The sequence below is a fragment of the Caretta caretta genome, chromosome 1 (genome assembly GCF_965140235.1).
Source record: "Caretta caretta isolate rCarCar2 chromosome 1, rCarCar1.hap1, whole genome shotgun sequence".
NCBI classification, from domain to species: domain Eukaryota; kingdom Metazoa; phylum Chordata; order Testudines; family Cheloniidae; genus Caretta; species Caretta caretta.
The window spans coordinates 77,945,857-77,964,049 of NC_134206.1; the positions used below are offsets into that span (position 1 = coordinate 77,945,857).

An 18,193-nucleotide genomic window follows, 5' to 3' on the forward strand; every position below is an offset into this window, starting at 1 on the left:
AGATTTAGTTAGGGGTTCCTAAATTAAGCCAGAGAAAAGAGATGATGCATCTCTGAACTTTCATTTGTTTCCTGTGTTTGTTATACAGCACAGTATCCTATGCTTCCTTTTTCTTAATACCATTGTCAAGCTATAGCTAGCATCTTTAAAGAATGATCCTTTACCAGAAATGTCCAAATACAGCATACCTAATGAATGTAAACTTTCTTTTGCATCGGAATACCCCAATATACAACCCTATTCTCTTCCAATGCTATTCTCTAGAGTTGGCCAAGGCTTTTGTATGAGGACTAGAAATCTCAAACACATGCTGTTGAGCTGTTAAACTGCCATTACCAAAACTCTGCTTGTGGTAATATTTTTCTCTTAAAAAGGAAAAAAAAAATAAAGAGAGGAATTGAACTCCTATATTCATTCTCCCTCTTGCACAGCTGACTGAAACAGGAACACTTTGCTAATTTAAAGCGTGAACCTGCTACCGAGTCAAATTCATTTCACCCATGTAAACCTTGAAATAACAGGTTAGTGCAGATGAATGCACAGGATTCAGATGGGGAGGGGGGATCCACTAAGTTGGGGACAGTGCTCAAGACTGCAGCACAGTCTGTCCCCTAAATAATTCCACGCTAGCACAACTACTCCTGTGTGTCACTCTGCTCTCCACACCTTTCATAACCACAATATGGGACATAAGTGGCATGCAAGATCCTGAGCCAGCCATCTGCAGCATGATATATTCTGACCACAGTTACAAGACAAGGTCTCTCCCCAACAGAGGAACCTATTTATCTCAAGTCCTCTCCAGAGAGGACTCTCAAATGTACTGTAAAGGGCAGAGAGCACAATTCCGCAAAATAGCAGCTACTATTCCATTCTTTGAAGCTCTGAAAATGTGATTCAAGCTGAGTCAAGAAATGTCTTAAATCATAGTTTAACTCTCCCCACCCCCCACCAAACTAAACACTATTGAGTATCACTACTCTCTTACATCAAGCTGCCTGGGAATTTCCTAGCCATGCAGAGATTAAAGTAATAGTACAGTATAGTACTTTCGCATTTTTCATTATGCAAACTGCATCTCTGAAAATTAGATGACCAAATGTCACCTTTAAAGGCAATTTAAAATGGAAAAGAACTATACTGGATATTCAATAGCTCAGATAATAAGTTACTTTACTCTCTGTTAATATTTGTTTGAAAAGTTAAAGAAACATGTCAAAATACTCAGTAGACTCCAGTCCATGGTAGTTATCATTAATATTCTAAAATTGATAAGCTGTTTATGTCTGGCATTCTTCCTGCTGATTATTCTGTAAGACAGGCAGCTTTATAACTATCTCATCACTCCACCGTCACACAAATTTCATCGACAGTGCTCATGCACAGCTATTAGCAATATGAATCTAACCATTACAAGAGGGAGGAAAATCGAACATGTGGCATTAATACGCAGTCCTGCTTCCTAACCATCTGATAGGCAGATGGTGTAAAGCGGATTCTCCAGCTGAAATGAAGGGGGACATCATTTAAAACCTTGTTTGCATTCTAACTGATATCAGTGCCATATTGATATACATGATACATCATGGCAGGATTTGAACAATCTAGTTTGTTTCAGTCATAAATGTTTACAGCCTTGTTTTTTATCTTTAGAAGCATGTTTTGAAGAGCGTATTTTTAATTTATGAAACCTATTGTTTACTTCTGTTGAACCAGAAGATTAGCAAGGAGCAGGAATATTAAATTACCACAACCACAGCAATATAACTAAGATGGATGAATAAAGTATGTTTTTTTCAATAAAAGATGTTAGTAAAGGAATTAAAAAATTAGCCTAGACATTTTATGCATTAAACACATTTATTCATTTAAACCTTCTAGCTTTTTTTTCCCATGAGACATACTTAGAAGTTTAATGCTTTACACAGCTATTCATTTAAAGCTCTCACTGTGTGCAATTAATCTTGTCCAACAATTTAATTCAAAAAGCAAAACATCAAAAAGTAAAGTTCAATTCAACAATCATGGTCCTGAAGTAATCTCCTTGCTACTGACAGTTCCTATAGACTCATCTGCAAAAGTCTGTTCAAGGTGTCGTGTAAGAGCTGTGTGAGCTTGAATTATAACTCAATTGAAAGCTCTGCAAGCCTCAGTAGGAACTCACAACTTAACTTTGGCTAGAAGCAGACCACCAAAAGAAACAGTGTGAATGATCTCTTTCTACAAAGCCCTTCTCCTTTCTGCCACTCAAATGCTGATCATCAGTACAATTTTATGTTCTTGCAATCATACATATTTTAAAATAAGCATATTTGGAAAGAGATACATTCCAATAATTATACAGTTTGTAATTGCTGTCATAATTATGCAACGTGTTTTAAAAACATAATAAATTTAAATGCAATTTTAATTTTTAATCCATACTGATGCCAAAGTTATTTGGAAAATCTCTTACCTAAGTGGGGTAAAGAGGGCTGGAAACTGAGAAATTAGCTGCAATATTTATTTGTATTATTAACTAATTAAACCATCCTTGGAAGAAATAATTGCCATTTCCTGGTTTCTGGGGGAACACATTATAATCTCCCTCAGTGTTCCTAACTGGTTTAGAACAGCAATTCACAGGACTGGACAAAAGGGGAAGGTGCAGAAATTTAAATAGTCATATTTGGCACATGGCTCTTATAAGCAAAGGTTATGGAACAATTCAGACAGTCACTAAGGTTTTACAGGGAGCAGTATCAGAGTACATCGTTTTTTGTTTGTTTTTTTTCAAAATTCAAGCACAGAGCTGGAAAGGATGCATTTGACATGCAGGATTGGTACCAGGTTGCAAGAGACATGTTTTGTCATTGGGTAAAAAGGAAAAGTATCACTTAGTGAAAGCTCAGTTTTCAGCTCAGTAAAAAGGAAGCCATGGAGTCACAGCATATTCCACAGTCTGGTGCTCAGCATTTGTCAGTACTTGGGGCTTTAAGGGTTTGGTGTGCTGTGCAACAGCTCGGCCGCTTTGGCCTGCTGGGTGTTTGTAGCTGTTCAATATCTTAACCAAGGTGCTTTTTAGTGCTTTTACCAAATATAATCAGCAGCATTTTCCTGCCAAATTCTGGTCTCATTTACACCCAGGCAACTCCACAGAAGTCAGCAGAGTTTCATGGGTGTAAACGAGACCAGATTTTGGCCTATTACATGTGGGACTCCAGGGCCAGAAATGAATGAACCAAGCCAAAGCCTTCAGAATCACTTCTTCCTGGCAGGAGACCTTGGAAATGCAGTTTACCTTCTCTAGCAAGATGCTCAGGAGAACAGCCCACTGTGCTGGCAAGAAGACATCCCAAACCTGTGAAAAAAATGCAGAAATTGGGCTTGTTTGATTTAACTGGCTTGTGAGTTGGTTGTTGGCTAGTTTTTGGCTTTTAGCTTGTTGGGCTTGTAGCTTGTTGCTTGTTGTAGCTTGTTGCTTCTTTTTTTGATTGGCTCCTGGCAAGCAGGGGCAAGGGGGGGAGGGAGTCAGGGGTGCACAGAGGGCCCACCACAGTCCTAGACTGCATGCCAGGGGTATCTAGTCACATAAAGTATTGGGGTTCTTAGGGATTGGCTTGTTTTGGCCTTGTTTTGAAATGGGATTAGCCTGGTTTTTGGCTTATTGTGAAAGTTGGGGTGCTTATTTACCGCGTGAAGGTTGGCAACTGTGCTGGCAAGTTTATTCAAGAGTATCCAAGTTGATACCAGTGATGATGTCTGACGCAAGCTACTGCCCTCCCACATGTGCTCCTACCTGCTTAGGAAGTATTTATCCAAATTCTAGTTTTGGCAATGTGAGCAGTTATTAACCAATCAAATCAGTAAAAAAATACCAGGACTGTATGTACACACATATACACACACTGTTGCTTGGGCATACCGCACATTCAGTATACTCGTATTCATCTGAGTAGTCTTCGCACACATACTTCCAGCAAACTCAGTGGGACTACTAGTGGCAATACCGTTTGGGTGACTAAGGATTCCAGAGTCAAGCCGTAAAGTAATAACTGACAACGGACTCAAACAGACATACAGCACAGCAATACAGATTTGTTTATGGAAGTTTACAGAATCATACTGAAATACTGTTTCTGTTATACAAGACAGGTAAATGAATTGTGTAATTGTTGGTGTCTCTTCTTTACAGGGCTGGCTCCACCCGCCGAACAGGGAGGCGAAATCCTGCCCACCGAACACGGAGGCGGAATGATGGTGCGGCAGCCAAATTGCCACCGGCGACCGAAGAAATGTTACGTCCGCACTGCCGAATTGCCGCCGAGCCCAACCTCCTGCCACCCCTTTACATTTGCCGCCCTAGGCACCTGCTGGGTTCACTGGTGCCTGGAGCTGGCCCTGCTTCTTTATTACATGACCCTTTCAATTTGCTAATTCAAAAGGTTTCTTTTGGGGGTTTGTGGTTTGTTTGTTTTTTAGTTTACATCCAATTTTTGTAGGGTTTGGTTTGGTTTTTTTAGCATTTTCATGCCATCTCACCTTGGGCAACACAGAACAAGGAAAAAGCTAAAAAAAAATTGTCAATGGCTGGTGTTACATTTCATTTCCTCTATTTGCTGGAAAGTTCATTTCAGCATACAGAAATATTTTATCTATCTTGTGGGAAGAAATCCAAATTTTTTCTAAGTTCCGATAGAAGCCTTTTCAGTATTTCAAATTAATACTTAATCCTTTTTCTTTAAGTTTATTTCAGCTGCACTGACTTGGAAATAATTAATGTCTTTTCTTGACCTAATTTTGGACTTGATCATGTAGGCGGTAGTCAGGCACAGTGGTAGTTTTGCCTCAGGAGGAAATGCAGGACTTAAGTCTATGGGCTTGATCCTGAGCTTACTGTAGTTAATGGCAAAGCTCCCATTGACTTCAGTGGTGCAGGTTGAGGCTCTAAGGATACATCTACGCAGTGAGCAGCAGCCCATAACAACAAGCCTCAGAGCCTGGGTCAACAGACTTGGCCTCTCAGGGCTTGTGCTACAATGCTAAAAACAGCTGTGTAGACATTGTGACTTGAGCTGGAGATCGGGCTCTGAATTTTGAGCCTGAATTCTAGTCAGTCCCAATGTCTACACAGAGCTGTAGCACAAACCTGCAAGCCCGAATCTATTAACTCAGGCTCTGAGACACACTGCCACTCACTGTGTAGACGTACCAAGTGACCTATTATCCCAATCCCAACTGAAGAGCATGGGAATTTTTCCACTGATTTTGAATGAAGCACAATCAGAAACTTAGGCTCTTATGTTCTGTGATGGAGGACACTTAAAACAATGGGGGATCCGCACTAGGACAACAGTCTGACTACACAGAACAGGTTGCAGAATGGGAAGCCTTAGATTGTACTCAAATGTTCTGTTAAAATACAATAAATCTTAGCAGAAGTTTTTTTTTTCACTTCAAATTATTTAGACAGTTGGTTGGAATTTAAGAGTAATCCACACTTCTTATTTTTGTTAAACGTTATGGATCAGTCCAACCTAAGCCAACAGTCTTTGCACACCCAAAACTCCCATAACTACAATTTCTGAGTGATCAAGGAATTCTCCATCAGACTCTATAACTATACATTCCCCCTGTTGGATTTACATTTCTTACAGCTCATACAATCGGTTTTCAAACAGTTAAAAAATGACTGCTGTAGTAATTAGAGAGAAACGATGACTAAAAGGTTAATAATTAGTATCTTACTTAAATTTCCACAGCGAGTGTTTAGAGTATTCAATCAATTGTTAAAATTCTACAAATTTTAGGCCAATTCTCAACTTGTGTACACTGAAGTAACTCAGTGAAGTCATCAGACTTAAAAAAATTGCTGTAAGTGAGATGAGAATCAGGCCATATGTTTTTAACCACAACTAATCAAGTTTTTCCTGTAACTATATTTAAGTTGCATTATGAATTTTGATGCATGGCTAATGCATTTAAAACAAACAAATAAGGCAGAAAAGAGTTGAATGTCAACAACTAGGCTTCAAGGTTTCAAATCTCCTTTTGCTTTCAGTCATCAAGTGTCCAAACAATTAATACTACGATAGAGAAATAGATAATTTTAATTTAGAAGTGAGCAGTTACCACTTTAAGGCCATCTTGGTCCCATCCAGAAATCCTTATAGAAGGATATAGGGAATTTTGCTTTAAAATAGTCAGGAGAGCATGCCTTTATATATATTTTAAATAAAATTGATAGAAATGTTAAGATTTCATTACTTGATCTGAGATCTTTATATAGCTCTTGCTGTTCATTTGTTAAAAATAGGAGCTACTCAGAGAAAAATTAAATTATTCAGCAAATAAAGTGAAAACCTCATTCCCTCATCAGTAGTATATTCCATTTAAAGAATCAATGGGCAGTTATTCCCAAAAATTGTTCAGTTTTGTGATTTCATTGATTTGTATTCTTAAAGTAGAAGGGGAAATCATCAATTACAATACCATAATAAATACTGAAGGTTTTCAGCTTTAACATTTTTTTGCAATCTGTGAACTTGATTTTAGTTCAAAGTATTTTTGGCAGAATTAAACAATATAGCATAGATGTGTTGGCCTAATTGTTACTGAATTTTCTTAGAACAGTTTGAAATCCTGCTGAAGTGCATACAGAATCAAAACAATACAAGTAAGTGAGAACATTTTTTCTCTTAAACAACAGTCATCTCTTCAAAAGCAATAGATTCTCAGTCCTCATTCAATCTGTTGCATTATTCATTTCATGTGCAACCTCATGCCGGACCATAAATTGTTACTTTATCTAATCAAAGGAGACTTAACTCTACAGAAGGTCAAAGGTTTAATTTTGTGAAGTATTATCTTACGCTCTGAGTTTAACTGAAAAATAGAAGAAGAAAAACAGCCAAGAAACTGGTAATAAATGAACCTTTATTGCCTCAGGCATTGGCCTAGTTAATAAACTTTCATTGAAGGTTTCTTTCAACTGTTATGGACAATGAAGTAAAAAAAAAATCTTAAATTACAGCCATGTGTGACTTTTAAAGCAGGCATTCTTTTTTATCTCAACCTCCCTAGCTTAGAAAAAAGACAAAGAGATTGTCTTCAATTTCTTAACCAAAAATGTATGCTTCTAAACAGATGAAAAAGTGCAGATAAAACCTTTGTTAAAAAAAAAAAAAAAAAAAAAAAAGGTCAGCTTTGAACAATATAAAAAATGTTTTTTGTAGGTGTTGAACCCTGGTCCACAATCTCTTTACCCAAATGTTTTATAAAATTTCCAAAAAAATAAAGTGCTGTTTATACATTGACACAGTGATGTTAATAGACAAATTTTCTGTTTTACATTTGCATTGTTAGAGCACAATAATAGCTTTTATTTAACAAAACAATTTCTTATGGGAACAACTTCTCCATAAATGTTGCAAACAGAAGTTCCTCACTGATTTTTTTGTGTGCATTCTGTCATGATTTCATCGTACTATTCTTTCTTTTACTACTGGTTAAAAACATGAATATCATAATAGAGATACAACTGAAATTATTGACATGCAATGAATTTTCTTGATTACAAAACATTCTTACATTTGACTAACTGCAGCACTTTCTTTAACTGAGTCTAGTTTAAAAATATATTTCATTTATACTTACACAGTCAAGGAGATCAAGAAAAATCAAAAGGATTTAATAAAACTCTTTAACTTTAGTCTAATTTCTAGCTACATGGACATAATTAATTAATTGTAACGTTGCTACAATTCAAAAATACTGAAAGGACATGTTCATGCCTGTAACAGCAGTAATGTAGCTAAATACTCAATCTTTCAATCACCAGGAGCTTTTGTCGTTTTTTTTAACGTAGTCCACAGTTTGACACAGATCCTGGGGTAATGGTACACAGTTCTTTGATTAACTAATATCTAAATATCACTGAGGCAGCCTGGTGGCCCAGTGGAAGTATATCTCCCAACAATTTATGGGCTCAATCCCACAAACACTTAATATATGTGAGTAACTTTATTCACTTGAGTAGTCCCATTGACTGTAATGGGACTACTCATATGTGTAACATTTAAATTTAAATTACTTATTTGCATAAATGTTGGTAGACTTAGGGCTGGGATTTTAGCTCTGGACCACAACATACCAGTCCTGGATTTTGTAGTACGCAGTTGGCCTCATTATATGCAATGGGGCTCCATACTGAAATAGCAGCCCCCACACACACATCTACACAACGTAAAATCAGGGTCAAAACTACTTTTTAGTCTTTAAGGAAAGTTACAGAGTATTTCTAGTTAAACCATACATAAGGACGGTCAGCTGCAAAAGTTCTTCAGGGTCTTGCCCTTCCCAACAAAGGAAAGCAGCATTACTCACTCATAAATAGGGGTACATGGAAAGAGCATAGGATGCAAGGATTTAGCAAGGGATGCAAACAGTTACATGCCCAACTAAGATGAGATGTGATCACAGCTACATGTTAGTACATCCTCAGCAGTCAACTAAAATGCAGACTACTACTTAATGGGATTTTTAAAAGAAGTCTGTATAAGATTATTCATTAGCAGCACAAAAAGTTGGCTACATACTGCAAAAATTAATACCCATCACTAAAGAACCATCTCAATTCTTCTTCTGTCACATTTATGTGTAGCTGAAAATACGATAGAGTTTGACATAACTTCAAGATCAGTTACACTGAATGTTGTAGAAAACCTAGCCATAAACATTTAGTTACAAATTTAATTGCAAAAAGAAGTTCAGAAAATGTTGCAAGTATTTAGTAAATCATTCTTCCCAGAGAAGACATGAACCTTGAAAATATGCTGACAATTTCTACAGCTACAGTACTTTACTATTGTATCTCCCTGTTTACAGTATTGATACACAAGATACACTTGAGTGTTTTAATTATAGGAAAATTCCATTTAACAAGAAAAACTATTGATTGTTTCAAGGAAATATGTTCACATGTTAAAACAATGATATAAGGGTAGTCAAATCTCATGCTTCAGAACATAAACTGATCTCCTGCAAGGGTCAGGAGATATTTTTTCCCCACTCACTTACAGAGTTGTAAATTGGCTGCATTATGGCTTTGGGTATCCTCTGTTTTTTAACCTTCTGCTGATCTATTATATGTAGAGCAGTACCAGAGGCAAGGTACTGGACTAGATAGAACTTTTAAAGCAGTAGGTGTTATATTGACTGACTTTATGTAGTTCTATGCTGGCAGACAAAATAGTAGCTTCTTGCAGACAACCCTCGACCATCTATGCACCCTTATTTTTGCAAAGTGGAACAGCACACTAAAGTCCAAAATCCTACTGGCCCATTTACCATCTGCAAACTAGAATACCAAATTCAAGCCCAAAGTCCAATCCCATCTAGCCCATTATCTTGACTCTGGCATTGGTCACTAAGTAATGCATGAGAGGAAGACAAAAAAAACAAATGACCACTAAAAAATGTATGATGCAGCTAGCCAAGTGCACATTATATATATATCTTCTCCTAAAACTTTAGTAAAACTGGCTTGTTTGTACTGCAGTGTAAGGAATAATGATACTAAAAGTAGCAGTAAGCCATGATGAATAGTGCAACATTTGAATAATCTTAGCGACATACCATAGTGCTATATTTTTTGTCATAAATAACAATTGTCAGGGATTACACCTCAGCTCTCTCTATATATATGCTCTAGACTGAGGACCTGATCCTGCCATCATAAAAGGCTTCATAAAAAACTCCCTCTTATGTCAAAAAGAATTCTATATAGAATGATTATAGGCCGAGATCTCCAAATGCTCTTATTTTGTAACTTAAAACAGCTTCATCGCTATAGAATGAAATTTTGAAGACCCTTAACCAAAATGTGAAGTGGGAAATGTTGGTATTTAAAATGCAGACATGTCATTAACATCTGAATATCGGTTATAGTAGATGTGAAGTAACTTTTTCCTATAATAGTATTTTTAACTCCTTCCTGCATTCATGTCACAACATTTGACATTATGGAAAAGTGCAATATTATACTAAATTCAAGTTTATATAACAGATCATAAATACTCCAAAGAAGCTATTATACTCTTTGAAATCAATAACTGTGTGTGAAATGGTCCACCTCACTAAGGACAAATGGACCAGTACAAAGCATGCTGAATATATGGACATTGGTGCGCACAAGATCATTTTTGGCAGCAGTGGAAACTACCAGTATGCCATGCTATGCATGTGTAGTTTTGAGAAATCACACATTCATTGCTAGCAATATTGGAGACGATAGAAGCCATCAGAACAGAGTTGATGTCAGCACTTCTTACCTGAGTTAGTAGCATCAGACAATGGCCAGAATGTGAAGGCAGCAGTGTCTGATGACAGTACACATTTTGCACATACACTGTTTTGAAAAATCTCTCAATTAGTTACAAGTGGAATTGGGAGCATAATTTGCAACAAATAATTTGATTCATTTTGTCTCCTTCGTTATATGTGAATTGTCCATCAGCAGATCATGATTTTCTCAAATTTATTCATTATTCAACTTTATTCCCTCCTCCCTTTCAATACGCATTGGAGACAATGATTGGGCATGAGCTCTCTTGACCCATCCCCATCATTTGTGGCTTCCCTCATTAGTTATATCATGTCTAACTTCCAAGTTGTACACTGCTCAGAGCAGGGACTCCTTTATCAGATCTGTGAGGAACCAACCACATGGTTAAGAGTGGTACAAATATGTAATGATAATATTTGGGTACAAAGCAATCTTATATTCCAATATTTCCATCACAACCAACCTGGCTGGTGTTATGAAATGGATTGCCCAATGTCTGTAAGAGTTTGGGATTTCTAACAGGAGTGGCTGGCTGAGGCTGAATCAGGAAAACAGAGGTTTTAGTTGGAAGAAACAACCTGAACAGAGGACAAAGACCATACCAGCACCCTGTTTGAGAGAGTGCATGCATCTTTTCAATAAACTTTCACATCTTGCAAATGGCAAGAAAAATGTGTGAGTTACTGTTTCATTGGTATGTGGACCTTGTTATAATTACCCACACTTTTGTGATTTATAGATTAGATTGCTCTACAAGAGACCATTCAGAAAATGAAGCAAAAATGTTGCTACCAGCTTATAAATCAGAACATCTCACAAGCAGCATGTACACTGTAGTTTTATAATCTGCAATGGTTGCCAATAAGCTTTTGAGTAGAGTTCAAGGTGTTGGTTCTAAATCTACAAACATTCAATTGTTGCCTCAGGGACTGACCCTCTCCCATGTGATGCTGTCACCGCTGCAATCAGTGGAGGTATTTACTCAGGATTCTCCTTAGTTCTAAAGGGCAGGGACTGCCTTTAAAGGTCTGTGATGCTAGAACTTGCTTCTCCAGGTGATCCACCAAAACCCAGACCCCAACCTTCTGGACATGCTGCAAAACCACCTTTCTCATTGGCATTTAGGGAGAGGAAGGGATAACAGCAGGAGAAAGAGTAGGAGTGGACTGTCTATTGTAATTATTATTATGAATTGGTGTTTATACTAGGACAGTTAAGCTGTTCAGTAATGATGTGTGGCCATTTTGTAAGAGTGAGAATTAGCTTTTGATAGAATATAGAAACATTTAATTTAATTTTTGATGCACTTACAGTTGAAAATAGATGCTATAAAATTTAGCCACATTTCTGCCAATGACTGAAGAAGTTCATTGTGCATTTGCAGTATTCAAACTTCATTGGGACTTTTGAGTGGACACATGGGTCATGTGGAATATGTCTGCTCCAAGCTTGGATTCATGGATTCATTGACTCCATGAAATCCTAGATTCCAAGGCCATAAGGGACAATAATCTAGTCTGACTTCCTGTACAATACAGGGTATAGGACTTCCTCAAAATAATTCCTAGAGCCTGTATTTTAGAAAAATAAAGAATCTTAATTTCAAAATTCTCAGTGATGTAAAATCCACCAAGACCCTTGGTAAATTGTTCTTACTGTTAAAAATCTTTGCCTTATGTCCAGTCTGAATTTGTCTTCCATCAACTTCCAGCCACTGGACCGTGTTATATCTTTCTCTGCTATATTGAAGAACTCATTGTTAAATATTTGTTCCCTAGGTAGATATTTACAGACTGTAATCAAGTCACCCCTTACCGTTCTGTTTGTTAAGTGAAATGGATTGAGCTCAAGTCTATCACTACAAGGCATGCTTTCTAGTCCTATAGAATTGTTATATAGGATCCTATAATTGTTCTCATGGCTCTTCTCCAAACCCCCTCCAATTTATCAATATCTCTCTTGAATTGTGGAACCCAGAACTAGACACAGTATTCCAGCAGTGGCTGCATCAGTGTCAAATATAGAAGTTAAATAACCTCTACTCCTACTTGAGATTCCCCAGGATTTCATTAGCCCTTTTGGCCACCATGTTAAACTGGGAAGTCATGTTCAGCTCACTATCCACCATGACCCCAAAATCTTTTTCAGAGTCATTGCTTCCCAGGATAGAGTCCCCCATTCCATAAGTATAGCCTATGTTCTTTGTTCCTAGATATACACATTTACATTAAGCCATTTAAAAACACATAGTTTGTTTGCGTCCAGCTTATCAAATGATCCAGATCACTAAGGCTGAGTGAAACTATTGTGTTTGGCAAAACAGAGCTACTATTGTAATGACAGCTTGAGAGGGAATTGTGGTCTGCATTTCTTCAAGAAGCTGTGCTTAATCTAAGCTTCACAGTAACCGATGGGCAGTATAGTATAAGGTGGTATTTAGAACAGTAGGAGTTATTGTGACTGATGGATGCATCTGTATGATTCTGTGCTGGCAGACGACAATATTTTACATACAACCCTGCACCATCTGTGGAATCCCTAGTTTCTGCAAAACATAGTACCATAATCAAATCCAAAACTCTTCCATCTCAGAAAAGTGTGTGTTTATAATTTTGTCTCTATATAGCGCTGACATTCTCAATTACCAACCTACAAAGGAGACATTTAGAAAGTGACATGGTACCATTAACTTCTGTGTTCACAAAGTTTTAAGTATCAGAATTTTGACAAGTAGCTTTTCTGTGCTTTCAGATGTTTCTTAAAAAGAAAGTATCCACAGCACCAAAATTTTGTCCAAAATTAAATAGAGGGTTTTTTTTCTTTGTTTTGCCCTTTCAACTATAACTAATTAACATGCTCATATCTAAGGATATAAAATGAGGAATGTACTGTAGGATGATTGCATTATAGAAAAAAGATTACCTCATAGAGAGCTATATTATATACAGGAAGCTAGGAGATATTAATATACACAAGCTTTTAAATAAATTATGTATGTAAGTGTTTAGTAAATTGGAGAAGCTACCATTTTTATATAATAGATGTCAATGACATCACTATCTCTGTGAATAATATTAAAGTATCAGCCACTCACACTCAATGATGTAATAACAACAGATTTAAAAATACAATAAAATAAAAATAATAAAAACCTCACACATACAGGTTGTACCTACAGCAATTGCAGACGGCTAGTAGGTAACACCAAGAAAGTAAACTGTCAGATCTAAGTTTATGTTACAAGCTTCCTAGATGTGTGCCAAAAGATCATTCCTTTATTAGTGTTAATATCTTTGCACAAGTATTAACAGTGGCAAATCCTAAGTGCAGTGCCAATATTTTTTTAGTTGATGGTGGATTGTAGGACACCATTTACCCAAGAACACTGTACCACATGTTCACCTCTTTTTCTCGTCAGATACTAGATCCAGATGGAAAAGCATGGAAGATATATTTTCCAGCAGCATTTGGCTTTTTGACAGATTCCATAAACAGTTATTTTGGCAGCTTTAGAGATGCCTCTAGGTCACTCACAGGGTTAGGCAGCTGATGGTCTGCCTTATTTTCCTGGATGCCATTTTCTTCTGATTTATCTTCAGTAAATGAAATCCTAGAAAATCAGACCTATATGATTGTCCTGTAACTACACTCACATGGGCTTATTGACACCCAAATGATTCGCACAGGTTTATTTGGTTTTGTTTTTCTACTATGCACAGAATACACAATTGTTCTCTGTGTTATAACAACTCATAATTGGGAGCAAGAAGAATCTGAGAACAGATAAAAACAAGAATTGGCGGAGCAGCGTCTGATGAAGTGTCAGAAAAATCCTACCTCAATTGATGAGAAGTAGACTAGTCTAGTGGGACAAAAATATGACTTTAAAGCAGAGATTCATGTGCTCTAATACTGAGACGACCACTGGACTTGTTGTATTATCTCAGGTAAGTCACTTGATCTCTCAGTTTCCCCCATGTTCAAGTAGAAATTATATCACTCCCCCTTGAAGGGTTTGTTATAAGGCTAAATTACTTAATGCTTGCACAAAACTATTAAAAAGAAAAGTATCCAATATTGTTACTAGCACTTGTTCTAAATCCACCTCTGTCAAGCGGTGGATTAGTACTGTAACTAAACTTCTCTAAGATTTGAGACAGTAGTTGAAAATAAACTGTGCACTCATTGGTTCTAAAAATGCACAGAGCATCTTTTACACGGCTTTCAAATGGCACCTAAATTCAGCACGTACAGAAAAACACTTTAACATGCTGTTTGCAGTGCTGTTGTAGGAATATTGGTCCCAGGACATTAGAGAGACAAGGTGAGTGAGGTAATACCTTTTATTGGACCCGAAGAAGAGCTCTCTGTAAGCTCAAAAGCTGGTCTCTCTCACCAACAGAAGTTGGTTCAATAAAAACTATTACCTCAAATGAAATAACCTAAATCATACAGTTCAGATTTAAAAAACAAAAACAAAAACAAAAAAAACCCCACAACTTAATGGATTCTAAAATTTAGACTATTTTTTTTAAATGATGTTTGTGTTCCATCCATTGACAGTCTGATGCCGGGAGGGGCACAGTGGAGGTTTTAATAATTTCTATGAATGACCAAAACTATTCAAACATTTCTCACTGTACGATGTTTCATGAAGAATCTTAAATTCCTGAATGGTGGCTAGGGCTGTATTGAAACCAGACATTCTCTGTCCTCCTATTACTACCTGATAATCATTAGCTCTGCTGGAATACAAAAATATAATCCTCTGAATCACTTAAATGTTATCAAGAAGGAAAATAATGATTTTTTGTAAAATGTGATTAATTATTTTTGTTGAATGTGAAGGAAACTGCTTTCTGCAAAACAGGATATTAAAGATTTAAAAAACTATTTTCTACTCTAATTGTGCCATAAAACTATATCACAGTATAAAATGGGCTGGAAAGAGGAACAATGTGATTAGCTAACAAATTTGCAATCTATTCAGATAGGAGCAAACATGTATGAGAATTTGTTCCCCAGATGACCTTCTGTTCAAGGACACTATGAGAAAATCAATATTTTTATTTCTATTTTCTTCTTAGTGATCATTAATATAAAGTGCTACAGTGCTATGACCATGAGGATCCTAGAATCACCAGGGTGAGTTGGTTTCAGATCCAGTGCTAAATGAAGCTACAATACTCCCAAATAAGGAAGCCAGTCGTCCTTAATTAAAGGGGGGTAGGCTTGAGGCAAATTCTGCTCCCAGAGCTGGGCCTTCCACAAATAAATTAAATGAGAGTCAGTGATTTACTTCAGATTTACAGCACAGATTTGGGCTCACTAAACCTACTTGCATCCTATCTGTAAGTAAATTTTAAGTCATTTAAAAACCCTTGTTTGTTCAGAAGCTCAGTTCAAAGGCAGGAAGTTATTGAATACTGGAGACAACTGAGATGTACAAGTATCTCTCAAGATACACAGAACAGTTAATGGAAGTTGCACAAGATTTGTGAGGAAACCTTAGTTCCTTTTAATGCAGAGTGCTTTTAATAACAAACTATTTTATTTATTTCTTCACATTTATTTCTTCATATTATTTATTTCTTCACATCCCATAAATTTAAAAAAAAATAAATAAACAAAGCAAGGACAATCCATAAATATATTCCCTTCACCTCACACCATTCTCAACAGCCTTACAGAAGAGAGAGGTAAAGACTGGCTTTGCAGCATGACTGGAAGGTTAACAGATCTAGCTCTGGCAGACTGACCTGGAATTTGGGGATGCGAGGGGAGAGGAGCTTTAAGTTCTAAAATTGTAGTTTTGTAGAGCTTCAAAAGTGACTTATCTTAAAAGTTGTTTTACTTGTAGGTATGAAGCTGATGGTTCTCTGTTTATACTTCAACCAACAATGCAGCAGCGAATTATTTTGTGAATGATCATAGGTAACATCTCATGCAGTCCAGACAAATGAGTTCAGTGCAACTATATGCAGTGAGTCCTTGGCTGGCTAAAAGAAAAGGAATTGTTGCCCCTATATAGAGACCCCTATGCTATTGTTGGCAGAGGAGGAGGAAGGGGAAAATTTACCTGGACAAAAAAGGGAGGAACAGGAAGTGGCTGGACTAGGTGGGGGGTAGTGCCTTTCCTGGTGACCAGTTGAGAGGATTATTTATATCCAGGGCAGTTCTGCAGAAACCTTATCTCCCTGCCATCGGGCTGACAACATCTACCCTCTTTCCCATGGAATCAGAGTAAAATCGGGTGGGCATGATGCTGGTTGCTTTTCCCCTTGGGGCTGGGAAGGAATTTTTTCCTCACTGCCAGACTGGCCTAGGCAGGGTGGGTTTTTTCACCTTCCCCACAGCAGGTCAGGTGGGTAGGCAGGGAGACTAGGTTAAAATGTTGTAATTTAATAACTAAAAAATGTGGCAGATGTCCAGTACAGGTACTCATTATGGAAAGCATACGTTTGTCAGACAAAGTAGATTGGCAGGATATTTAGAGGAACGCATCCCTTAAGGAAGTTGGGCAAGGGAGGTTTAGGACTCCTAATGTTCAGTTCAAAAGGAAGCCAACCCTTCCCCTTTTGTGCCAGCCCCCTTACCATCACACATTACCTTGGGGGAGAGGCTGTGGGGCCTTGCAACTGGCTGGCTGGCACCAGGCTGCAAAGGGGGACAGTTAATGGCAGCCCCCCACCTCCAAGTAGGGGGAAACACTTAAAGAAATAATGATGACCTGCCCTGTACAATTTATTGCTGGGCATTCCCAGATATTTTAAGTGAATAAAGTTGTGGCCTAATTAAAGCAAATCCACTGCTTCCTGTCTTTCTTCTGGCATGGTCAGGACAATAAAACTGTGCAAATGCACCACTGCCTATGGTAGTATTCCTGCTTTGGTTACAGTCTATGGGGCAATTCTGCAAGTTGAAATTTATTTTGTTTTTTCTTCATTGCTCAGTAAAAGAAAGAAGAATATTAGGGACATCCTACGGGGGAACCCTAGCCCCAGGGAGTTCAATGAAGAAACTCCCTTTAACTTGCACAGAGCCAGGATCCCTTTTAATCTTCATACGTTGCCCACATGGAAAATTAAGTTTTAAAAGATAACTGATTTTGAGGATCTATCTTGACAATTATTTAGTTAACTTATTTTCTTCAATATATTCTGTCATTTTTAATATTAAGTTGGTATTATCTTAATGTATAACCATTAACATTACACCTCTGTATTATATGAATTTATATTTAGTGTTTGGTTTGGTGTTTGGTGCAACTATGGGTAGTTTCATAAAATAATTTAAGGCCAAATTCAGTACAAAAGCACATTTGGATTCCACAGTGCCAAAAACACTCAATACGTTTTTTAGCTTTTACAGCATAAGTTGGTCAAAATAAACACTCCCTAATTTTTAACATTCAAAAGCTTAAATATGATAATATTGTGTAATACAAGTAGGCGGACAGAGTCATAATGTCTGAAAATATTAAGTTTGATGATAATACTTATATTGATTTTAGCCTGTTAAAGTAATGAAATTGGATTACATAAATCAATGTTTTGAATATAATACAAAAGCACACATGGTTTCCTCACATTGCATGATACACACTTTTAAATGAGGGTTGGTTGCAGGTATTTGTCTACTGTATACTGTAACTAATCAGCAAGTGTTAATTTTCACATATCTCACACAAAGCACAACAAAAAATTAATAATCTTGTGTATTCATGTGGTTTTGATGCTGAAAAAGTATCTGAAACGTCTAAGCATTTCCAAGGCAGCTCTACATACATGATTAATTATTTAAGACTCCAGCTCTTACATCATTAGATCCAAAATGAGAGGAGGTGTTTCAATAGGAGGAGCTGCCATT

General features: G+C 37.0%; 1 protein-coding gene across 9 annotated transcripts in view; it reads right to left on the minus strand.

Annotated features, from left to right (window-relative positions):
• The window catches only part of DACH1 (dachshund family transcription factor 1), a 453,297-nt gene that overhangs the window by 222,881 nt on the left and 212,223 nt on the right, over nt 1–18,193 (minus strand). For 5 of the 9 annotated variants that reach the window (XM_075128932.1, XM_075128936.1, XM_048851983.2 and 2 more), the window contains exon 3: nt 3,281–3,340. The exons of the other annotated variants lie outside the window; for them this stretch is intronic. In XM_075128932.1, the coding sequence (XP_074985033.1) occupies nt 3,281–3,340 (60 nt within the window). The remainder of the gene's footprint in view (nt 1–3,280; nt 3,341–18,193) is intronic. 9 annotated transcript variants of the gene reach the window in all.